This window comes from Triturus cristatus, chromosome 8 (genome assembly GCF_964204655.1).
Source record: "Triturus cristatus chromosome 8, aTriCri1.1, whole genome shotgun sequence".
Classification (NCBI taxonomy): Eukaryota; Metazoa; Chordata; class Amphibia; order Caudata; family Salamandridae; genus Triturus; species Triturus cristatus.
The window spans coordinates 395,444,868-395,467,328 of NC_140591.1; the positions used below are offsets into that span (position 1 = coordinate 395,444,868).

At 43.1% G+C, this 22,461-nt stretch overlaps 1 protein-coding gene across 1 annotated transcript in view; it reads right to left on the reverse strand.

Moving 5' to 3' along the window:
• Positions 1-4,875: 4,875 nt before the first annotated feature.
• LHFPL6 (LHFPL tetraspan subfamily member 6) overlaps positions 4,876-22,461 on the reverse strand; it is a 361,956-nt gene continuing 344,370 nt past the window's right edge. Inside the window, exon 4 of the mRNA XM_085621767.1 lies at positions 4,876-5,916. Within this exon, the coding sequence (XP_085477893.1) occupies positions 5,798-5,916 (119 nt within the window). The 3' untranslated portion in view covers positions 4,876-5,797. The remainder of the gene's footprint in view (positions 5,917-22,461) is intronic.

Consider the following 22,461-nt stretch of genomic DNA (forward strand, 5'->3'; position numbering starts at 1 on the left):
AAGGAGATAGCCGAAGGGACGGACCCCACATTCTCATCAAAGTATCGCTGCAGGGATTTAATCACAGCAGCGCGAATGGTGGGGTCGCGCAGGTACCAGGCATTGATGGGAACTACCCTGCCCTCACCCCTCGGAAGGACATCAAAATGGAACAGGAGCGGGGAGTGATCTGAAATACCTCGCGCCAGATGGCGCACCTCCCCCACACTCCCAGCATAGGCCGCCGGGACAAGGACATGATCAAGCCGTGAAAGGCTACCATGTGCCCCCGAGTGGAAAGTGTACTGCCGCTGCGTGGGATGTTTTAGGCGCCAGCAGTCCACCAATCCCAGTGTGTCCAAGAGGCCAGATAGCCACGCCTGGGCCCGGGGGAGGTCCCTAGGGGGGTAACGATCCAGAGTCCCGGAAACCACCGCATTGAAGTCCCCCCCCACCACTAGGAGTCCCCCCGGAAGGCCCAGGAGGAGGCGCCCCAGGTCTGCAAAAGTGGTCGCCTGCAACCCCGGTGGGACGTATACCGATACAAAAACCACCACTTTGCCTTCCATTCTCCCCACTAAAACAGCATAGCGCCCCCTATCATCATGGCGCACCTCATCAATTTCCAACGGGAGCGAGTTCTTCACCATAATGCCCACACCCCGTGAGCCCGACGTGAAGCCCGAATGGGCCACCAAACGATAGCCACGCCGATTCATGGCACAAAAAGAGTTTCCAATAAGGTGCGTCTCCTGCAGGAAGACTACATCGGGTGAGATTCGTTTCAAATACTGCAGGACCACACCTCGCTTGATCCTATCCCCCAGTCCATTAACGTTCCAAGACAACAAAGTCAACTCCCTACCCCCCATAACACACAGGAGCCATCAATCGTCCCCCGGAGAGCACCTTAAAAACAATACAGAAAAGGGTTTGCCTTGTGGTAAAAACGAACAACAACACCCCACCCCAACTCCCCCCCCCAACAGAACTCCCCCCTCCCTGCACCCCTGCATGAGCCCAAACAGCCCCCCCAAAGTGCAGTGTGCCTGTCGCCCCATAGATGGTGAAACTAACTAAACCCCCAGAGGAGGAGGGAGAACCCCCAAGAGACCCCACACGACCTCCACAGGAGGAGACTTACTCGAACCGGCGAACAGTCAAAAATGACATCAATTTTGTCCACAGCGAGGCATAATATTAGTCCCTCAGTCCTGATCCGGCGGGCCCTCTCCCCCCACCGCTCCCCCCCCCACCCCCCCGATCCCGATCCCCAGGCAAAGTATCTAACCAATCCCCGGCTGCTTCGGGACGATCAAAGAAGTGCGTACGGCCATCCAACTCCACCCGCAGCTTAGCCGGGAAAAGCATACGTACTTGAGATTTAGGTCCCGTAGACGACGTTTAACTCCGAGAAAGCTTAGTCTCTGCTTTTGGACCGCTGGGGTGAAGTCAGGATAAAAGTTTATGTCCATATTGTCGAGTCTGACCGGCCCCTGTAGTCTGGAGGATTGCAGGATAGCGTCTCTGTCTCGGAAGTTGAAAATCCGGGCGATGAGAGGCCTCGGGGGGGCTCCGGCCTTGGGCCTTCCTCCGGGAACCCTGTGGGCCCGCTCCACCGCGAAGAGTTTACTCAGTCCCCGGGGCTGGAGGTGGGTGAGAATCAAGTCCTCCACGAATAAATCCGCCGCCGCCTCCTCCCGTCCCTCAGGCACCCCGAGAATACGGACATTGTTCCTCCGGGCCCGACCCTCAGAATCCTCCAGGCGACGATCCATCAGCGCGCTCGCCTGGCCAAGCCGGCGCACCTCCTTTTGGAGGGCTGCCACATCCGTCGTGAGGCCCGATGTGGTGTGGGCCAACGAATCAACCCGGTCATTAGTCTTGGATAAATCGGCCCTTACCAGGCCAACATCCACAAGAACCGAGTCGATTTTCTGCGCCAGTGTATCAAAGCGCTGGTCCACCGAGGCCTTCATCTCAGCGATGGCGCCCATCACGTCTCGCAGGGTCAGGTCCGCGGGCAGAGCAGGAGCATCAGTCGGGCCCTCAGGGGACCTACGCGGCACCTCGGGAGATCCCTTCTGGAGGGTGTAGCGGTCCATGCTGTTAGACTGGGGGACTGCGCCACGTCGGGTCGATTTCACCTTTGCCCGATCTCCATCTTGCTTTGTGGACATGGTTCCAGTCCCACGGCCGTGCCAGGCACGTCGTGAAGGGCAGGCAAGCCGGTTCACGGGATCCAGGGGGGGGTCACCACAGGGCCACGGGGCAAGTCACAGCCGGCGGGCCGGCAGGGCACCCCAATGGGGCCACACTACCTCACAGTGCCCCGCGACCCAACCTCGCCGAAACAGCAAGGAGGGTGCAAAAGTGAAAGTGCGGGGTACGCGAGCCGCCGCGCCCAGCCCGCCGCTGTTGTTGACTTTGCCTCCGGATCACCCCACAACTCCAATCCGGGGCCCGGCGTGGAGAAGGCCGGAAATCTCAATCGGTGCTACCGCCGGAGTCCGAGGTCCAATTTGGAAGCAGAAAGCAGGTGCCACCTCAGCTCGGGCTCACCAACACAGTCCCCTCATCTAGGACAGGATATTGTCAGGATATATGTAGGAGGTCGCGGAGGTCCTCGGGAGCCTCGCACCTACGCGGCCATCTTGGTTGCGCGCTAGGCTCCTCCCCCGCTTCTGCCACTCTTGAGCTCCTGTTTCATCTTAATGAAATGAGCTTTGGAAGCTGTATGTGGACGTCAATATTAGTGGAACCATTACAGATGGTCAGAGTGGAAGAAAGTGAGTACATTTACATTATCAGCCTACCAGCGTTTACTAAGGATATATGAAATCCATAGCAGTATATCACTGTATGAGGATAAAAGGTAGGGTTAAACAACATGAATTGATCTATAGATGTTAAGAGTTATTTATTTCTGTTTGATCCCATTTGCATCAATTCAACATCTACAGTGGGCAGATGTGGCAGAATTTCACTCTGGAAGACAGACTCACTATTATTTTTGGATAAGTTTGATGTAAGCTCTAGAAAAACATGACAAGAGAAACATGTTTGGACATGCCTTGGGGCTGCCAAGCAGTAAGATCAATGTAGCAAAAGTAAACAAAGAACCAATTAAAATCTGTTTGAATTATGCACTTGTGGGTCAACTCAAATGTACTAAAGTTTTTGAGAACATCAAAGGAAGTGTGAAAATGGGCGTGAATGTGGCAGTAAGCAGTAGGCTCAAACATTAATTAAATTTCATACTTGACAGGAATGGGGTCACTTAAGCTTGATATTAGAGGAGCAGTTGATTGGCAGAACAGGCTCCATCCGTTTTTATAGATATGTTTCACTGATCCAGAAATTGTATTTGCATCTCATATTTTTCTGCCCATTTAATTATGATTCTTTGAAGCTATATCTTTAATTTGCTCTTACAGAACAGGGTATGAGAGATGTGTGAGCTGCTGGACACTTTGGGGCAGATTTACAAGTCCCTTGCGACACATTTACACCGCCGTTGCGTCACTTCTGTGACGCAGTGGCGGCGTAAACCATGCGCCATGTTGTGCCTTATTTACAACGTGACGCATCTAGGGAGATGCGTCACGTTGTAAAGCCCTGCACCACATCAAACTTGTGTCAGGTTTAATGTATGCAGGGTGGGCGTTCCCTCGGAAAAGTGCCGCAGTGAAATCTACAAGATTTCACTGAGTCACTTTTCCGATGCTGCTGCGTCAAAACCCTGCGCCTGCTTGAAGCAGGCGTAAGGCGTGACGCAGCATGTTAGATATGGGCAGGTTGTATGTCATTAAAACGCATTCCGTTGCAACGCATGCCTTTACTACGCATGCGTTACAACGTGAATGCCGTTACTACGAATAACATTTACCACGAAAATGCATTTACCACGCATATCGGTAAAGGCATTTTCGTTGTAAGTGGTTTTTTTGGGGGGTTTTTTAATACCCCTGTGCGACCCCCTCGCCCCTTTTTCTTCTATTAAATTCTCCTCCCCTCAACATTAAAAATGTTTCCCTGTGCGATTCCCCCACCCACAAACCCTTAAATTTACCCCTTCGCTACACGTCCCCCTCATTAATTCCTTAAACTAAATTCCCCCTTACCTCGCTACGTCCTCTTCTCTGGAAGCTCTTCCGATCTGCGTCGCACGTCGTAAAGAGGATGCGGAAGTGTCTTTCTGCTTCCTCTTACGACGATACGACGCCGATTGCCTCCACATTGATGAAATTAGGTTTGTTTTTTTTGTGGGGGGGGAGACCCCCCAAACCCCCTTATTTAATATTACCTTTAGCACACATGCCTTTACTACGTATCTCGTAGTAAAGGTATGCGTGGTAAAGGCAATCGTGGTAACCACACATGCGTTGTAATGCATGCGTGGTTACTGTTATGCGTGGAAACGGCCGCGTTGTAGTGGCCGTTTCCCTATGGGCAGCCCCTGAGCATTTCTGGAGTTGCGTCGCTCTTGCGACACGACTCCAGCAATGCGCCATCCTTACGCCATCAGATACGTCACGCATCTGTTTATCCTTGCGATGCGGCGCATCTGTGGTGGCGCAAAGGTAAACTTGCGTGGCACATCCCTGCTGATATGCAGGGATGCGCCAGCCCTTGTAAATCTGCCCCTTTGTCCTTAGTTAACATAAAAATTTAAATTTGACATATCTTTACTCTGTTATGTTTAGCAGTTTGTGGCAATTCTCAAAAATTATTTGAGTAGTGTGAATTTCTAGTTATTTTTTAAACTTGATCTTACTTACTTTTATGATTTGAGAATGTGTGACATATTCAGTACATATTGATTTTTTGCTACGTTTTTAAGTCAATGCATGGTTTTAGAAGTGGCAGAACAGATTCAAGTCCAATTAAACCAAGAAAACTCCAACAAAACGTTTATTTACAGAGTGTTTTCAGTTACAAACATAAAATATTATTTTGCTGCAACAAAAATGAGTATTGAAATAAAAAATAATACAGAGTAATACAACTATAATAGCTAAAGTAGGCCACTAGTTCTTCACCTGGAACAGGTCCCTACTCCTCTTAAGAAACCCACAGCATTCAATATTATCACACTAGCACTGACGTTCTGGAGAGAGAACCAAGTTATTGCATTAAGAGTTACAGAGGTAACAGCTATATATTTTCCAAGGACAATATTGCATTCTTTTTAATAATGCAGAATATCATTCTGAATTAGCATAGTGAATACGTGAATAAATGCTTGGAAATGCTTGGAAAGAAATTACATAGACACTGTATACAAAATACTGTTACGGTGGCCTGTTGGTCCATTTATTGATAAAGGCTTCAGAAAGTAATAACACTGACGTTTGAGCAAAATAAAATGTTAAACTAAGAAAATGCATGAATGTATTTTTACTGTAGTCATTCTGTGCCATTTTCATGTGTATGTGATTATGTGTGCTTACTTTCAGAAGTGTACCGTGGATGGGTAACGGCTAGAATCATGCCTAACTGAGAATCCTAGGGTAAGGCCCGTAATCATCTCATAGACTAATTCCCTTTAGTTGCTCCCATTTGCAGAGATATTTCTCTGTTGAGGACCAGCAATGATCTGTTGGTTTGGACTTCTTCTCCCTCTGAGGATGATGTTTTGGTCCATCACTGCTGGCTACCCATGCTCCCACCCTCAGTGTGGAAAGACATTCCCACTTTTTTTCAAATCTCAAACTAACTCCGGGAGACAGGAGCAAAGGGCTGTCTTTGAGAACGCATTCATAGTCTCTTAGAGTCCATTTGAAAATAAGTCTCTTTGACTATGCCTTGTGGTCCTTCAGTACGGGTACTGCTTTTGTTTCTTTCCTGAGAAACACGCCAGCCAGGTGCAGATCAGCATCGCTGCCGCAGCTCCACCTCCAGTGCAGTAGTAAGCCCAGCCAATTTTGCAAGTACCTGAAACAAACCAAAAACGTTGTGAATGTAAGAGTCAGCCTACAAAATATTTACTTTTCAATTATATTTTATTACATACAGTTTACATTACAACAGCACCTTTTCTCAGTAACAATTTGAAAAGAAAGCAAATGTTTTGGTGAATATTAATATACCTTTTTTTTTAAAGTTTAGGAGCTCTTTTGCTTATGTCACTTGAAAACAATTCTGCCATTTTTGTATGGTCTTCAGAGATTTTTGACATAGTAGTCTTGCCATGATATGTTCTTTGTATGTACAGACTTGAATCTATTGCAATCAAGTGGAAGTGCACTGGAAACTCAAGAGAACTCTTTTGAAATCATAAAGTCCTAAAGTCAAAGTCCCAGTCCTTCAGCATAGACCCTTCATCGTCCTTTCTCCGTTCATTATTCCATGGTAGTAAGAGAGCAACTCATAAATCTGCTTGCTCCTTTCTCATTGTTGTTCTGTCACATGTAGTCCAGCCACACCTCTAAGGGAAGTACTAGCTGTGGGACTTATTGTTTATGGTAGTGTACTAAATCCATTACTGTGAGCTACAGCTCTCTTTATTTGAGAAGATGATATCCTGCCTTTTTTTTTTTTTTTTTTTTGAAACCGTTTATTGCACGATGAAAAAGTTACAGGCATGGGCCTACAACCATCCGGCCGGCCGCTAGAGTAGCAAAAGGCATATAGCATACATACAGTGAGAGTCTCTCGGCGGAGCAGATTGGCAAATCAGGTAAAATCAATGGCGTAGGCCGCATAACTCCTAGCCCCCAATACGGTTTCCTTTTGTCAAACAGAACAACACAAAAAACCACACCCGCAAGGCAACCCGCGAACCAAGTAACAGTACGTGCTCCGTAAATGGGGGATCCTAACCAGCAGCAAAACTCTGAAGAGGGGAATGGGAGTATAGCAGGGACTGGGGAGCCACGTGCCCACGGCTGAGGGAGGGGGTCGGCTAAGGAGATGGGGCCGGCGAGGCTACCGGTAGCAGTGGCGGCTCACAAATGAATCACTGACACAATATCGAAAGACAAAAAATCGACCTACAAATATATCGATACAAAATAATCGATCACATTATTATCGACATCATATACTTATTTAAAACATTACAAAAATATCGAACACACAATTTCGAACTACATAAATATAGGTACACAAAATATCGGCAACACAAATATCGAAATCCTAAAATATCGATGCTCAATAATATACATATACTTCATAACAAAATATCGTAAACTAAAATATCGACCACTAAAATATCTCCATTTTACTAATATCGACTATATAACATTTAATGAAAACCTAAAATCAAACTACATAAACACCAAATAATGTCTTTTATCTCTACACAAAATTATTATTAAACAATTATATATTTACTACATTTAAAAATGGATTTAAATAATTAACTCTTTACTAAAACATTATTAACAACATTCCTACATTAAACAACTATATTATTAAATTATACTTTATCAATTCATGCATCCAATACATAATATAATGTTTAGAAAAATACATATAGAATAATACACCACAAAACCACTAATTAGCGTTTTCCTTATTAGGAAACTAACTACCAGAAAAAAAAAAAAAAAATTCGAACTAACCAATAAAAACACTCCGAATTCAAACTGACCAATAAAACACATATTACAACATCCAAAGCACTATAAAAAGAAGTTCAACTTCATTCACAGTCCAAAACCAAAAAAACGAAATTGAATGAAGAGGAAAATCGACTGGATTGCAACTACAGATATAAGAAAATCAACATACAGGAAATGTTTAAAACTATCAAAAGTAAGTTAACTATATTATTCTCATGAAGACTCAAATAGAATAAATTGTAATTACAATATACATACACTATAAATAAATTAATGTCTTCTTTCTATTTCATGTTTTCACTACAGGAAACTCCAAAAGAAACTAAGAAAATACAGAACAGCACCAAAAAAGATACAACTAAAAAGTAAGTATTTCACAACCAAAAATCAACTAATAGATTAAAATACCACCCTAATTAAATCCCAATTGCAAATCCCCTAACCATTCCCTATAAAAATATAGAAACAATTATTACAACACATTTCCTTTTCTTTTCCAGACAAAGAAAATACTAGAGGAAAATCCCACAAATAAAGAATCAGGAGCATTCTACTCAAACACATCAAAACCAACGTTGTAAGTATATAGTAACTAAATCTTGTTTTTTTCTACTGAAAATTAATATAACATCATATATAATAACTATAATATATATTTTTCATAGATAAAGCTACATCAAAATGACTGAAGGAGCTGAATTCATAACAAGCCAGAAGGGAAAAATGTTACTATGCTATATGGGGTACACTTACACACAGGAAAAAGTGTATGGTTTAAAAGTTAACTGGAAATGCACTAAATACTACTCTAATAAGTGCTATGGGCGTGCTACAACACGACAAACAACAGTACTATACACTAGAGAACATAACCACCCACCAAACATTACTGAAATCGAAGTCAGATCTGCTTTAGAAACTATAAAGGAAGCTAGCACAAGTTCTCAAAAACCTACCAGTGTAATTTTAAAAGAGCAGCTTCCCAAAATTCCTAAAACTGCTACTACACAAATGCCATCTGTAACTTCACTCAAAAGAACTATTGCACGTACTAAAAAAACCACTACTACTTCAACCCCAATTCCTCACACATACAGTGAAGTTATTCTAAGTCCAGAACAAAGTATAACTTTCAACAAAGAACCATTTGTCATTTTTGATAATAAAAACAATGACAAAAGAATAATAATATTTGGAACAGCTAAAAATCTCTGTAAACTACAAGAATCACATAACTGGATGATGGATGGGACTTTTACCATATGTCCCAAACCATTTTTCCAACTATATACAATACATGTCATATATCACAATTGCAATATACCATTAATTTACACATTATTACCAAACAAACATAACTCCACATACACTGAACTATTAAATATAATAAAACAAAAAACAAATGACTTTTCCCCACAAAAAATAATCCTAGATTTTGAACATGCAATGATTAATTCTATATTAAAAACACACCCCCATACCTCCATACAAGGCTGTTACTATCATTTTAATCAATGCCTATGGAGACACATGCAAAAATCAGCCCTAAGCATTGAATATGCAACTAATTCATCTTTTGCATATCAAATAAAAAAACTCATAGCACTAGCTTATGTACCTGACACAGACGTAACAGAACATTACAACATTTTAATAGACAGCGCCTTCTACAAACAAAATGAAGAAAAACTAAGTTCACTATTGGACTATTTCGAAGATACATGGGTCGGCAGACTACATAGATCTGGCCACAGAAGAAACCCTAAATTCTTAATTCCCTGGTGGAACGTATACAGAAGCACCTTAAATGGAGAATCCAAAACTAATAACGCAGTTGAAGGATGGCATAACGCCTTCCTACAATCAACAGGCAGAACAAAACCAACACTAGAAAGATTTATATCATGCCTACAAAAAGAACAGAGTTATCAAGAGTTCCGAATGGAACAATCCATAACTCAGCTAACTCCAAAAACCTCAAAACAAACTAAACAAATGTATAAATATCTAGAGCAACAAGTAAAATTGTACCCTACTACCAAAGGCCTAGAATACCTAAACATCATAGCTAAAACACTTCTTTAAAGTACAAATACAAATAAATGACTAATTACCCATTTTCAATAATATCAAACACATAAAATATATGTATCTTATTACAAAAATAATTACTGTGTGTAACATATTTATACATATTGTCAAAAATATATTAACACACATTAATAATATTTGTAATAAAATAAAAATGAACAATAATATTAAACAATACCCACCCACAAGAAATAATAATAAATTAACTTACCACGTTTATTCCAAAGTCTGAAAAATCCATTTCCTGCTTACACAATCCAAACATTAAAAAAATGGTTCCCAAAAAAAAATGCAAAAATACAACTGGCGATTAAATCCATAAGCCATTCACCAAATATCCTTCGAAAATCCATGAAAAACCCGAAAATAGCTAAAAATATTAAAAAACGATCCATGAAAACCGAAACATTTAAAGTAGTGTAAAAACCATATTGTTCAATAAAACGAACACACACTTCTTTAAAAAAAAGAAAGAGTCCATCCGAAACGAATAACCTAGAAAAGAAATAGTAAAAACAAAGCAACTGACATTCCCACCCACATAAAACAACACATAAACACGTACTAACAATAATACTAGATTTAAAACACTTCTAAATATACATTAAACACCTTAAACCTAACTTTCGAAACATGCCTACACATCGTTAAAAACACGTAAAAACACAACACGCAACTCTAACACATAACATTTCCAAATATAACTAATATATGTACAGCTACACTAAACATTATCTAACTAGGCTCAAAAGTAAATTTAAAACCATCTAAAACACATAAAACAAACCTTACCTTTCACGACGCGAAGTAACTCCCAACCGCGAGCTTCCCTTCAAACCAAATGACCCAAAACAACATTACCCGGTTACAAAATAGAGTGTCCAAAACATAATAAAACATTTAACTATACTAAAAAGCCCTAAATAAATCAGGTAAAACAGTAAATTCACACACAAATATTTTATATTATTTAGTAAAAATATACCTATTTTTTTAATTTACCTACAAATTGTCAACAAATGTTCCTAATTTGTAAAATTATATTAATAAATATTTTAAAATTTAAAATATTTATTATTATAATTTCTAAAAAGATAATACTACAGAACAATGTATGAAAAATTGTTAAATTTTTTTTTGCATAAATGCTAAAATTTTATTTATGTTAAAAAGATGTTTGTTTCGAAAACATTGTAAAAATAATTAATATTAATATTTTACATATTAATATTAATAAAAAAGGTATAACATGTTTGTACTACAAATATTAAAATGTTTATATATGAAAATATTTGTTAAAAGTTTTGTATAAAGATTTACAAAACCTATTGCTATGTTAATTTTAATTTAAAACACTACATTGTACAACATTATTAATAATCTTTATAATTTACTTAAAAATGTTTGAAAATATACTTAATGTACATAAAATTTGTTCTGACCTATATTCAATATGTTTGAATGTAATTACAATGTAAATAATACTATTTCTGAATGATCTTACTCAAATGAATAAACAATAACAAATTTAAAAAACTACAATAAAAACCATGTTCTTGTCTTATGAATTGTGTTTCTCTGATTATTAATATTAATCTTCTATTATGAATATTTAACATATAGAATAATTATTTTATAAAAAATTACAAATCAATCAATATTATAAAATTACAGAATGCCATTACCCATTATTCCAATACAAAATATTCATATATTTTTCCTAATAATAATATTAAATATTCCAAACATATCAAATTAAAAGGTTACATGTATATATTATCCTAAACTATAAATATAGAATTAATTACTACAAATCCAATATATAAACATACAATACAAATAATATTCACTTAAATATATTTTTATAACTACTATATCAATGTAATTTAATTAAATTAAATACCAGACAGATTAGAGTAGTTGCTGGACACTGACCATAAACAATTTACTATTCCCACTCCACTCTATAATAAATAAAAGTAGATGCTTGACACTGACCATAAATAATTTACTATTCCCACTCCAGTCTATAATAAATTAGAGTAGGTGCTGGACACTAACCATAAATAATTTACTATTCCCACTCCAGTATATAAAAAATTAGAGTAGGTGCTGGACAGTGACCATAAATAATTTACTATTCCCACTCCAGTCTATAATAAATTAGAGTAGGTGCTGGACACTAACCATAAATAATTTACTATTCCCACTCCAGTCTATAATAAATTAGAGTAGGTGCTGGACACTGACCATAAATAATTTACTATTCCCACTCCAGTCTATAAAAAATTAGAGTAGGTGCTGGACAGTGACCATCAATAATTTACTATTCCCACTCCAGTCTATAATAAAATAGAGTAGGTGCTGGACACTAACCATAAAAAATTTACTATTCCCACTCCAGTCTATAATAAATTAGAGTATGTGCTGGACACTGACCATAAATAATTTACTATTCCCACTCCAGTCTATAAAAAATTAGAGTAGGTGCTGGACAGTGACCATAAATAATTTACTATTCCCACTCCAGTCTATAATAAATTAGAGTAGGTGCTGGACACTGACCATAACTAATTTACTATTCCCACTCCAGTCTATAATAAATTAGAGTAGGTGCTGGACAGTGACCATAAATAATTTACTATTCCCACTCCAGTCTATAAAAAATTACAGTAGGTGCTGGACAGTGACCATAAATAATTTACTATTCCCACTCCAGTCTATAATAAATTAGAGTAGGTGCTGGACAGTGACCATAAATAATTTACTATTCCCACTCCAGTCTATAAAAAATTACAGTAGGTGCTGGACAGTGACCATAAATAATTTACTATTCCCACTCCAGTCTATAATAAATTAGAGTAGGTGCTGGACAGTGACCATAAATAATTTACTATTCCCACTCCAGTCTATAAAAAATTACAGTAGGTGCTGGACAGTGACCATAAATAATTTACTATTCCCACTCCAGTCTATAATAAATTAGAGTAGGTGCTGGACACTAACCATAACTAATTTACTATTCCCACTCCAGTCTATAATAAATTAGAGTAGGTGCTGTACACTGACCATAACTAATTTACTATTCCCACTCCAGTCTATAATAAATTAGAGTATGTGCTGGACACTGACCATAATTAATTTACTATTCCCACTCCAGTCTATAATAAATTAGAGTAGGTGCTGGACACTAACCATAAAAAATTTACTATTCCCACTCCAGTCTACAATAAATTAGAGTATGTGCTGGACACTGACCATAACTAATTTACTATTCCCACTCCAGTATATAATAAATTAGAGTAGGTGCTGGACACTGACCATAAATAATTTACTATTCCCACTCCAGTCTATAATACATTTGAGTAGGTGCTGGACAGTGACCATAAATAATTTACTATTCCCACTCCAGTCTATAAAAAATTACAGTAGGTGCTGGACAGTGACCATAAATAATTTACTATTCCCACTCCAATCTATATTGAATTAGGATTACTATATATGTTAGATTTTTTCAAACAATTACTAATTTGTAAACACTACCCACCCTTATCCCCTATAAATCCTACATCACTCTTATTAAATGAATTATCTTCTTAAAATTGTTAAATGTTAATTAAAATAACATTTCTAAATGGAAATAATTTTTTATGAATAATAAAATTTTGATATATTTATAAAACACTCCCCACCCTTATCCCCTATAACCCCAAAATACCACTTATGAAATTTTTTTTATTATTAAAAATATTAAAATTTACTTTTATTAAGAAATTAGAACTTTGCATTATATTTTTCAAAAATAAAATATTACATATATTTTGAATGCACTCCCCACCCTTATCCCCTATAACCCCCAATTCCCACTTATGAAATTTATTGTATTAGTAATTTATTTAATTTTAATTTTTAAACTCAAAAATTAAATTTCTATTTTTTTTTTATAAAATATTAAATATTTCTCAAAAACACTCCCCACCCTTATCCCCTATAACCCCAAAATCCCACTTATTAAATGTATTTTATTAGTAAAATGTTTAATTGTAAATTTTAATACAAAATTTTAAATGTAAATTTTTTTGAATTCAATATTAAATAATAAATATATATCTAAAACACTCCCCAGCCTTATCCCCTTTAACCCCAAAATCCCACGTATTACATTTATTTTCTTATTACAATTTTCACATGTAAAATTTTAAAACTAATTTGAAATGTTTTTATTTCTAAATATAATATTTCAAAATTTATATCATAAATTATTAAATTTTATTACTAAAATTTTTAATTTTAAATTTTCATACCAAATTTGAAATTTTTTTTTTTAATTAAATATTAAATATTAAATATATATCTAATACACTCCCCACCCTTATCCCCTATAACCCCAAAATCCCACTGATTACATTTATTTTATTATTACAATTTTCACATTTAAAATTTAAAAACACATTTGAATTTTTTTATTTTTTTTTAAATATAATATTTCTAAATTTATATCCTAAAATATTAAATTTAATATTTATTTCCAAAACACTCCCCACCCTTAACCCCTATATACACAACATCCCACTAACAATATTTTTTTTCATTATTAAAATTTAAATATTACTATTTTGTTCAAAATTTAAATTCAAATTATACAAATATTTATTAAAATATTTTATTTCTAATATATATTTTTAAAACACTCCCCACCCTTATCCCCTATAAACCCAACATCCCGCTCCTAAAATTATATATCCAAATTTAAAAAATTATATTAATAATAGTTAAATAATTATATCCTAAAATATTAAATATAATATTTATTTCCAAAATACTCCCCACCCTTAACCCCTATATACACAACATCCCACTAAAAATTTTTTTTTTCACAATTAAATTTTAAATAATTGAATTTTGTTCAAAATTTAAATTTAAATTCTACAAAAATTTATTAAAATATTTTATTTCAAATATATTTTTTTAAAACACTCCCCACCCTTATCCCCTATAAACCCAACATCCCGCTCCTAAAATTATATATCAAAATTTAAAAAATTATATTAATAGAAAGAAAATTGTTATTTTTAATACACTTAAATAAACATTTGCTGACACTTCTAAACAATAATTTTTTACAAATCACAAAGTGACTTAATACTATACTTTTTCGATATTTTTACTACACGATATTATGTCTTTCGATATACTATACCTCGATATTTTACTACACATCACAATCTCGACATTTTTTACATCGATATTGTTGACAGAGATATATTGTTCCATCGATATTTTGACTTCGATATTTCTGTATATCGATATTACATTTCCGATATTTTGTCTACTCACCCTCACAAATACCCCCACGGTAGGCGTTCCAGGGGCTCCAGATTTTCACCCACGCCCCAGGCTTACCCCTCGCCACATACACTACTTTTTCACGAAACATACACCAATCCATATGTTCTTTCCAGGCCAACACCGCCGGGGGCCTCTGGGATCCCCACAATTGGGCAATGTCACGCTTCGCTATCATGTATCCCAGAGTCACCCACCGCGTCTGCGGGACCGAATAATCATTTGGTTCCCACACATTCAGCAAGCATCTCCTCGCTTCAGGCAGCAATGCGACACGCGTGACCACACGCAAAACCTCATGCACACCACGCCAGAACCGCTCTACTTTCGGGCACTCCCACAGTATATGCATGAAAGTTGCCAAAACACCACAGCCGCGCTTACACAATCCGTCACCAGCAAAGCCCATACGTAGAAGCCTCGGCCCCGTGACGTAAACCCGGTGAAGGATCTTAAGCTGGACGAAGCGAAGGCGAGCCGGGATGGCCACCTCCTTCGGAGAGGCCACCGCGGAGATCCAGTCCTCGTCGTCCAGCTCCAGCCCATCGGCAACCCAGGCCTCGCGGAGGCCAGTCAGCAGGCACGATCTGTCATTGATCAGTTTTTTATATATAAGGGAGATCGTGCTGTCTGGTACATGGCCATCTAGCACCCTGTCCTCCAGGGGGGAAGACTCCGGAATGGACGCAACATCCGGGAAGACGGAGGCCAGCGCGTGGCGGACCTGCAAGTATCGAAAGTACTCACTGCCTCGCAGCTGAAACTCCGTCTGCAGCGTCTCAAAAGTCTTGAAACCCCCCCTCGTCCAGAGATCTCCCACCGTGCTGATTCCGATCGTGTCCCACTTCTCGAAGCCCTTCGATGTCCACAGGGAGCCCAACCTCTCAGACGCATATAGCGGTGACGCCCGGGTCAAACGGTCCTTCCACCCCATAGCTGCATTAGCCGCGTGCCATACACGCACCATGACACGCGTCGGTCCCGTCAGACGGGAGTCGGGCGTGCCAGAGTAGAGCGCTCGATTATAATCGCCACCGGGCAGGAGCATCCTGTCCATTTCAAATGCCGGGTGCAAGGCGGGCCCGTAAAGGCCATGATTGATTGCAGCTAGCTGGGAGGCCCAGTAATACCGTTTAATGTCCGGGAGGGCGACCCCCCCATCGTACCACGGGAGCGTCAATTTGGCCAGAGCAATACGCGGCCTCCCGTCCCAGAACAGGCGCCGCTGCAGGCCCTCCACCTCGCGGAAGTAGCGCGCTGGTACCAAGTCCATAGTGTTCTGGAGGGCGTACAGAAAGCGCGGCAAGGACATCATCTTAAACAAGGCCGCTCGGCCAAGTGGCGAGAGCGGAAGACGCCGCCAACGCGCCACATCCTCTCGCAATCGCTGGAGGGGGGGCAACAAGTTCCGCTCATAGCGGGCCTCCGGGTCTAGAGTGATATATATACCCAGGTACCGGAACCCCTGGGAGGCAATCTGGATCGGGCAGTCACGCGGTAGGGCCGGAGCCTCCCCGGAAAGCACATATACGCAGGATTTCGCCCAGTTGATGACAAGGCCTGAGTTACGCCCGAAGGAGCGCAAAACATCAACCAGGACAATCAGCGATTTGCGCGGGGAGGCCAGATACAAAAGGATATCATCGGCGTAGAGGGACACGCGGTCCTCATACTCAGGGGTCCAGCGGAGACCACGGATAGAAGGGTGCCACCGTAGCCACTCCGCCAAGGGCTCCAAGGCCAGTGCAAACAGGAGCGGCGACAAGGGGCAACCCTGGCGCGTGCCCCGCCCCAGCTCGAATGGGGCCGAGACTCGCCCATTCACCACCACCTGCGCCAATGGGCCCGAATACAACAATTTGACCCAGCTAATGAACCCCGGGCCAAATCCGAATTTCGCCAGCATCGCCCAGATGTATGGCCATTCAAGCGTGTCAAACGCCATGGTGGCGTCTAAGGATGCCAAGATGGCCGGCTCCCGCACAAACGGGACACGCGCGAGCACCCCGTGCAAGCGTCGCAGATTAAGAGCCGTGTTGCGATGGGGTATAAATCCAGATTGGTCTTGGTGGACCAAGTCGCCCACCACACCGACCAACCGGTTGGCCAACACCTTGGCGAGGATTTTGGGTTCCGCGTTCAAGAGCGAAATTGGCCTGTAGGATGTGACCCGCTCACGGGGCCTCCCCTCCTTGTGTATCACCACGATCGTGGCCAGACGCTGGTCCGGCGGGAGGGAACCCTGCGAGTGGGCCGCCAGGAACATCGCGCGCAGGTGGGGCGCTAGTACATCCGGGCGCAGCTTGTAAAGCTCGATGGGGAGACCATTAGGGCCCATGGCCTTGCCGGACGCGACCGAGCGAATAGCCAGGGCAATTTCGTCCGAGGTGGGAGGAGCGTCCAGCGAATCCCTGTCCTCCACCGAAAGGGAGGGCAGCGCTATGTCCCGAAGCAGGGAATGGGAATCCTCCTCCGAGCAGGGGGAAACCGGGGAGTACACCTCGCGGAAGTAATCCGCGAAGCAGGAGACGATGGCTTCCGGCTCGGTGACACGCGTACCATCCATCCTCTCAATCAAAGGAACCACACGACTCGCTCTCTCCCTCTTATCCAACCACGCAATCAATTTACCCGCCTTATCGCCCACATCATACAATCGTCCCTGTTGCTCTCTACTGAGGCCCCTGGCCGCCTCCGTGACGAGGGCCCTATAGGCCGCCTGCTTGAGGTGCAAAACATGCAACTTGGCATCCGTTACCCCGCTCCCCAGGTCACCCTCCAGTTCCACAATCTCGGCCTCCACCCGGGTCACCTCCTCCCGCTCACGCCTCCGGGCATGGGAGATAAAGGAGAGGGCCTCCCCTCTGAGGACTACCTTAAAGGCCTCCCACAGGGAGATGGCCGAAGAGACAGACCCCACATTCTCGTCAAAATATCGCTGTAAGGATTTGATCAAGTCGGCACGAATAGTGGGGTCTCGCAAGTACCATGCATTGATTGGGGCCACCCTGCCCTCCCCCCTCGGGAAGACATCAAAATGTAACAGTAATGGGGAGTGATCCGAAATACCCCGCGCCAGATGGCACACCTCTCCTACCCTCCCAGCGTGGGCCGCCGGGACCAGGATGTAGTCAAGTCGCGAGAGGCTACCATGGGCACCCGAGTGGAAAGTGTATTGCAGCTGCGTAGGGTGCTGTAGTCGCCAGCAATCCACCAGGCCCAGTGTGTCTAAGAGGCCGGACAGCCACGCCTGTGCCCGGGGGAGGTCCCTAGGGGGGTGACGATCCATAGACCCAGAAACTACCGCATTGAAGTCCCCCCCAACCACCAGCAGGCCACCCGGGAGGTCCAAGAGGAGGCGCCCCAGGTCCGCAAATGTAGTAGCTTGTAACCCAGGCGGGACGTACACTGACATGAAAACAATCACTCTACCCTCCATTCTACCCACCAGGACAGTGTAGCGTCCCCTCTCGTCATGGCGCACCTCATCAATCTCCAGCGGGAGCGAGTTCTTGATCATGATACCCACCCCCCGCGACCCCGAAGTGAAGCCCGAGTGGGCCACCAAACGATAGCCTCGCCGATTCATGGCATGGAAGGAGTTACCTATAAGGTGTGTCTCCTGCAAGAAGACAACATCTGGCGATATACGTTTCAGGAACTGCAGGACCACACCACGCTTAATCCGATCCCCCAGGCCGTTAACATTCCAGGACAACACAGCCAAGTCCCTACCCCCCATCATACATAGAAGCAATCAGTCGTCCCCCACAGAGCATTTCGAGAACAGCAATACAGTAAAGGGTTTGCCTTGCGGTGCGAACAAACAACACACCCCCCCCACCCCCCCATCCCAACAGAACTCCCCCCTCCCTGCACCCCTGCATGAGCCCAGTCAGCCCCCCAAAGTGCAGTGTGCCTGTCGCCCCATAGAGAAAGACTAACTAGTACCCCAGAGGAGGAGGGAAGCCCCCAACAGACCCCGTACGACCTCCATAGGAGGGGAACATACACAATCGAGAAATGGTAAAGAAGTATTGTCCCGAGCAGGGCCTATTATTCACCCCTTAATTCTGATCCGGCAGGCCCTCTCCACCGCCCGCACCCCCCCCACCCCCCCGGCCCCGATCATCAGGCAGAGTGTCCAACCAGTCCCCAGCCGCCTCGGGGCGATCAAAGAAGTGCGTGCGACCTTCCACCTCCACCCTTAGCTTAGCTGGAAAGAGCATTGAGTACTTTAGGTTCAGGTCCCGCAGGCGACGTTTAACACCGAGAAAACTCAGTCTCTGCTTTTGGACCGCCGGAGTAAAGTCTGGGTAGAAACGCACATCCATGTTGTCAAGCTTGACCGGTCCCTGTTGCCTGGAGGTCTGCAGGATAGCGTCCCTGTCCCGAAAGTTAAAAACCCGGGCAATGAGAGGCCGCGGCGGGGCACCGGTCTTCGGCCTGCCCCCAGGGACCCGGTGAGCACGCTCCACCGCAAAAAGCTTACTCAGGCCCCGGGGCTGCAGATGGGTAAGGATTAGATCGTCCACAAAAAGGTCGGCGGCCTCCGCCTCTCGTCCCTCCGGCACCCCCACAATCCGAACATTATTCCTCCTGGCCCGACCCTCGGAATCCTCCAGTCGCCGGTCCATCAGGGCGCTCGCCTGGCCAAGCCGGCGCACCTCCTTTTGGAGGGCCGCCACATCTGTCTCGAGGCCCGTTGTGGTGTGGGTCAGGGAATCGACCCGGTCATTCGTCTTAGACAGGTCTGCCCGCACCAGGCTCACATCCACAAGGACCGAGTCTATTTTTTGCGCTAGGGTGTCGAAGCGCTGGTCCACCGAGGCCTTCATCTCCGCGATGGCGCCCATGACGTCCCGGAGGGTCAGGTCCACCGGCTGGGCAGGCGTCTCCGTCAGGCCCGCCGGGGACGTGCGCGATGTCTCCGGAGATCCCTTCTGGAGAGTGTAGCGGTCCATACTGTTGGATTGGTGCGCCGGGCCACGGCGGGTTGTCTTCACCTTCGCCCGGTCGCCATCTTGTTTGGTGGACATGCTTGCTCTCCCACCGTCGTGCCAATCTCCTCAAAAGGGCCGATAGACCCGTTCACGGGGTCCGGGGGGGGGAGGGCGGCCACCGCACCGCAGGACGATCCACAGCTGGCGGGTCAGCCGGGCACCTGGACAAGACCACACCGCCGCACCCCGCTTCGCGACCCTACCTCGCTGGAGGCGAGGAGGGCGCAAAAGTGAAAGTGAAAGCGCGGGGTACGCGAGTCGCCCAGCCGTGCCCGCCGCTGTTGTTCACTTTGTCCCCGGATCGCCCCACTACTCCAATCCGGGGGGCCGGCGCGGGGAAGGCCGCAACCTTCGATCGGCGCTCCCGCCGGTGTTCGGGGTCCGATTCGAACACGGAAAACGGGTGACGCCTCAGCTCGGGTTCACCGACACAGTCCCCTCAAAAAGGACAGGATATAGCCAGGATTAATTCAGGAGGTCGCGGAGGTCCTCGGGAGCCTCGCACCTACGCGGCCATCTTGGTTGCGCGCTAGGCTCCTCCCGATATCCTGCCTTTTTAATGTGGGTAGTGCTTTCAGAGTTGCCTCTACTATTACTGCTGAGTCTGGTGTCAAAAGGTGCTCATATGCACCACTGTCCTCTACTGCTCTGCAATGGTGGCATGGCTGTATCCATTTGTTAAGCTTTTGCTCTACATTGAGAGGCTAGGTTGCCAGAAAATAAAGTTGCTCTATGAATGCTAAACAGACTTTACCCAAGAAGGGTAATATCATTTGTGCAAGACTATGATAGAGTTTGCATGATCTCATATCCTTCCCAGTGTCAAAATATTGAAGTTATGCATTAAGAGAAATCATTTTAGTTGGGAACCTAAATGCAGCAATGGAAACATTGGGGGGAACACTCTGTGATATGAATGAAGATTGATGAGGTATTAGTAGCACTAAGACAATCTTATGGCGGGAGACATGGGCTATGCAAGGAGACAAAAGCTGAGTTAAGGCAGATCAATATCAAATAAAAGAAGATAGGGGGAATCATAGCATTGCAAGCATCTGCCAGATGTGGAGATAGTGCAGAAAAGGCTATGAGGGAGTATATGGTAGAATGTCTTGAAGTCACAGTGAAGGGAAATGTTTTAGATACCTAACTGATTTCATAAGACTGTATAATTTAGGATATAAATAAAGGAACGGAGCTGAATGTTGTCTATTTGGATTTCCATGCTGTAGCTCACAGAGCAATAGGCATGCTTAGGAGTCTTTGTGTGAGACCAAAGGAAGAAGGCACACATTAAGCTACTGGACTCAACAAAATACTTTTCTGGCAATAGAGGGAGACTAGTGTGTGCCATGGGATTCAGTGATACAGGTTTTTATGGTCAGGCTTGACAGCACAGCTGCCGCCAATTATGTGAGAATACCAGGAGAAGGGCTTTGGCTCCGCCCACAGGTGGGGAGCCAGGAGCACATGTTTTGATAGAGCAGAAGTTGTGTGCTTCCACAAAAAAGTGCAGGCTCTCCACACAGCTACTTCTGTATGGACACTTCAATTTTTATATATGCCGCGTGTGTCCTTTCTTTATGTGAGTTGCTAGCGTGTGCAAGGAACATAATGGGAACGGAAATGTGCTGCAGGTCTGCAACAAATGACATAAAATGTACCTGGTACCTCCTGTACCATAAACAAGAACACCAGTACCTCTCCTCCCTGCGCTACTGTTACACTTCCACACCTCCCATTCTCTAGGTATTCCATGCTCGTTTACAGTTCAAGGCTAAACCCAAAAAGCATTGTCTCCATCAATCTCAAAGCACGCCTTGGAAACCCAACTGGTCATCCCAAGCTTCAGACTCACACAAACCTTTTAAATACTCTAGTTTCGCCCCTGGATAGAGAGGTCGATGATCATGAGCTGTTTCTCCACAGTCTGCTTCAGATGAAAGCAAGCACTGCTGCTCATAACATCCCTGCTATCCCCAGACACTGTCCATGCCCTCCTCCCACCTTTGCTAGTAATGGGTGGCAGCGGAAGGACCCGACCCTTTAAAAAACACAAAAACTAAAACATTTAATTTGACATTTGCAAGCGTTTGACTTTAAAAAATAAAGCATAAAAATAATGTTCCTAAATGTTCCCACCCAATTCGACCTCTGCTGGTGTCTTAAGTTTTGTTTACAGGTTGGTTCACGGTGATACGCTCATCTTATCATGGGCAATGTAATGAATATACAGATCCTTCTTTGCCTTAAATGTAAAGCTTATGCAGCACACCAATAATATCAACCACAAGAGAATAATTAAATTGTTTATTGAACAATGTGGGTTACAGAGCAGGGCATTTCTTACATTGGGTACATCCTACCGTTACAGCAAGTTTCAAACCCACTCTTTCTTTTATTTCAGAATTAAGAAAAATAAAGTGCCTATCTGTTCTCAATCTAGCTATAAAGATGAAAAGCTTGAGCCCTGT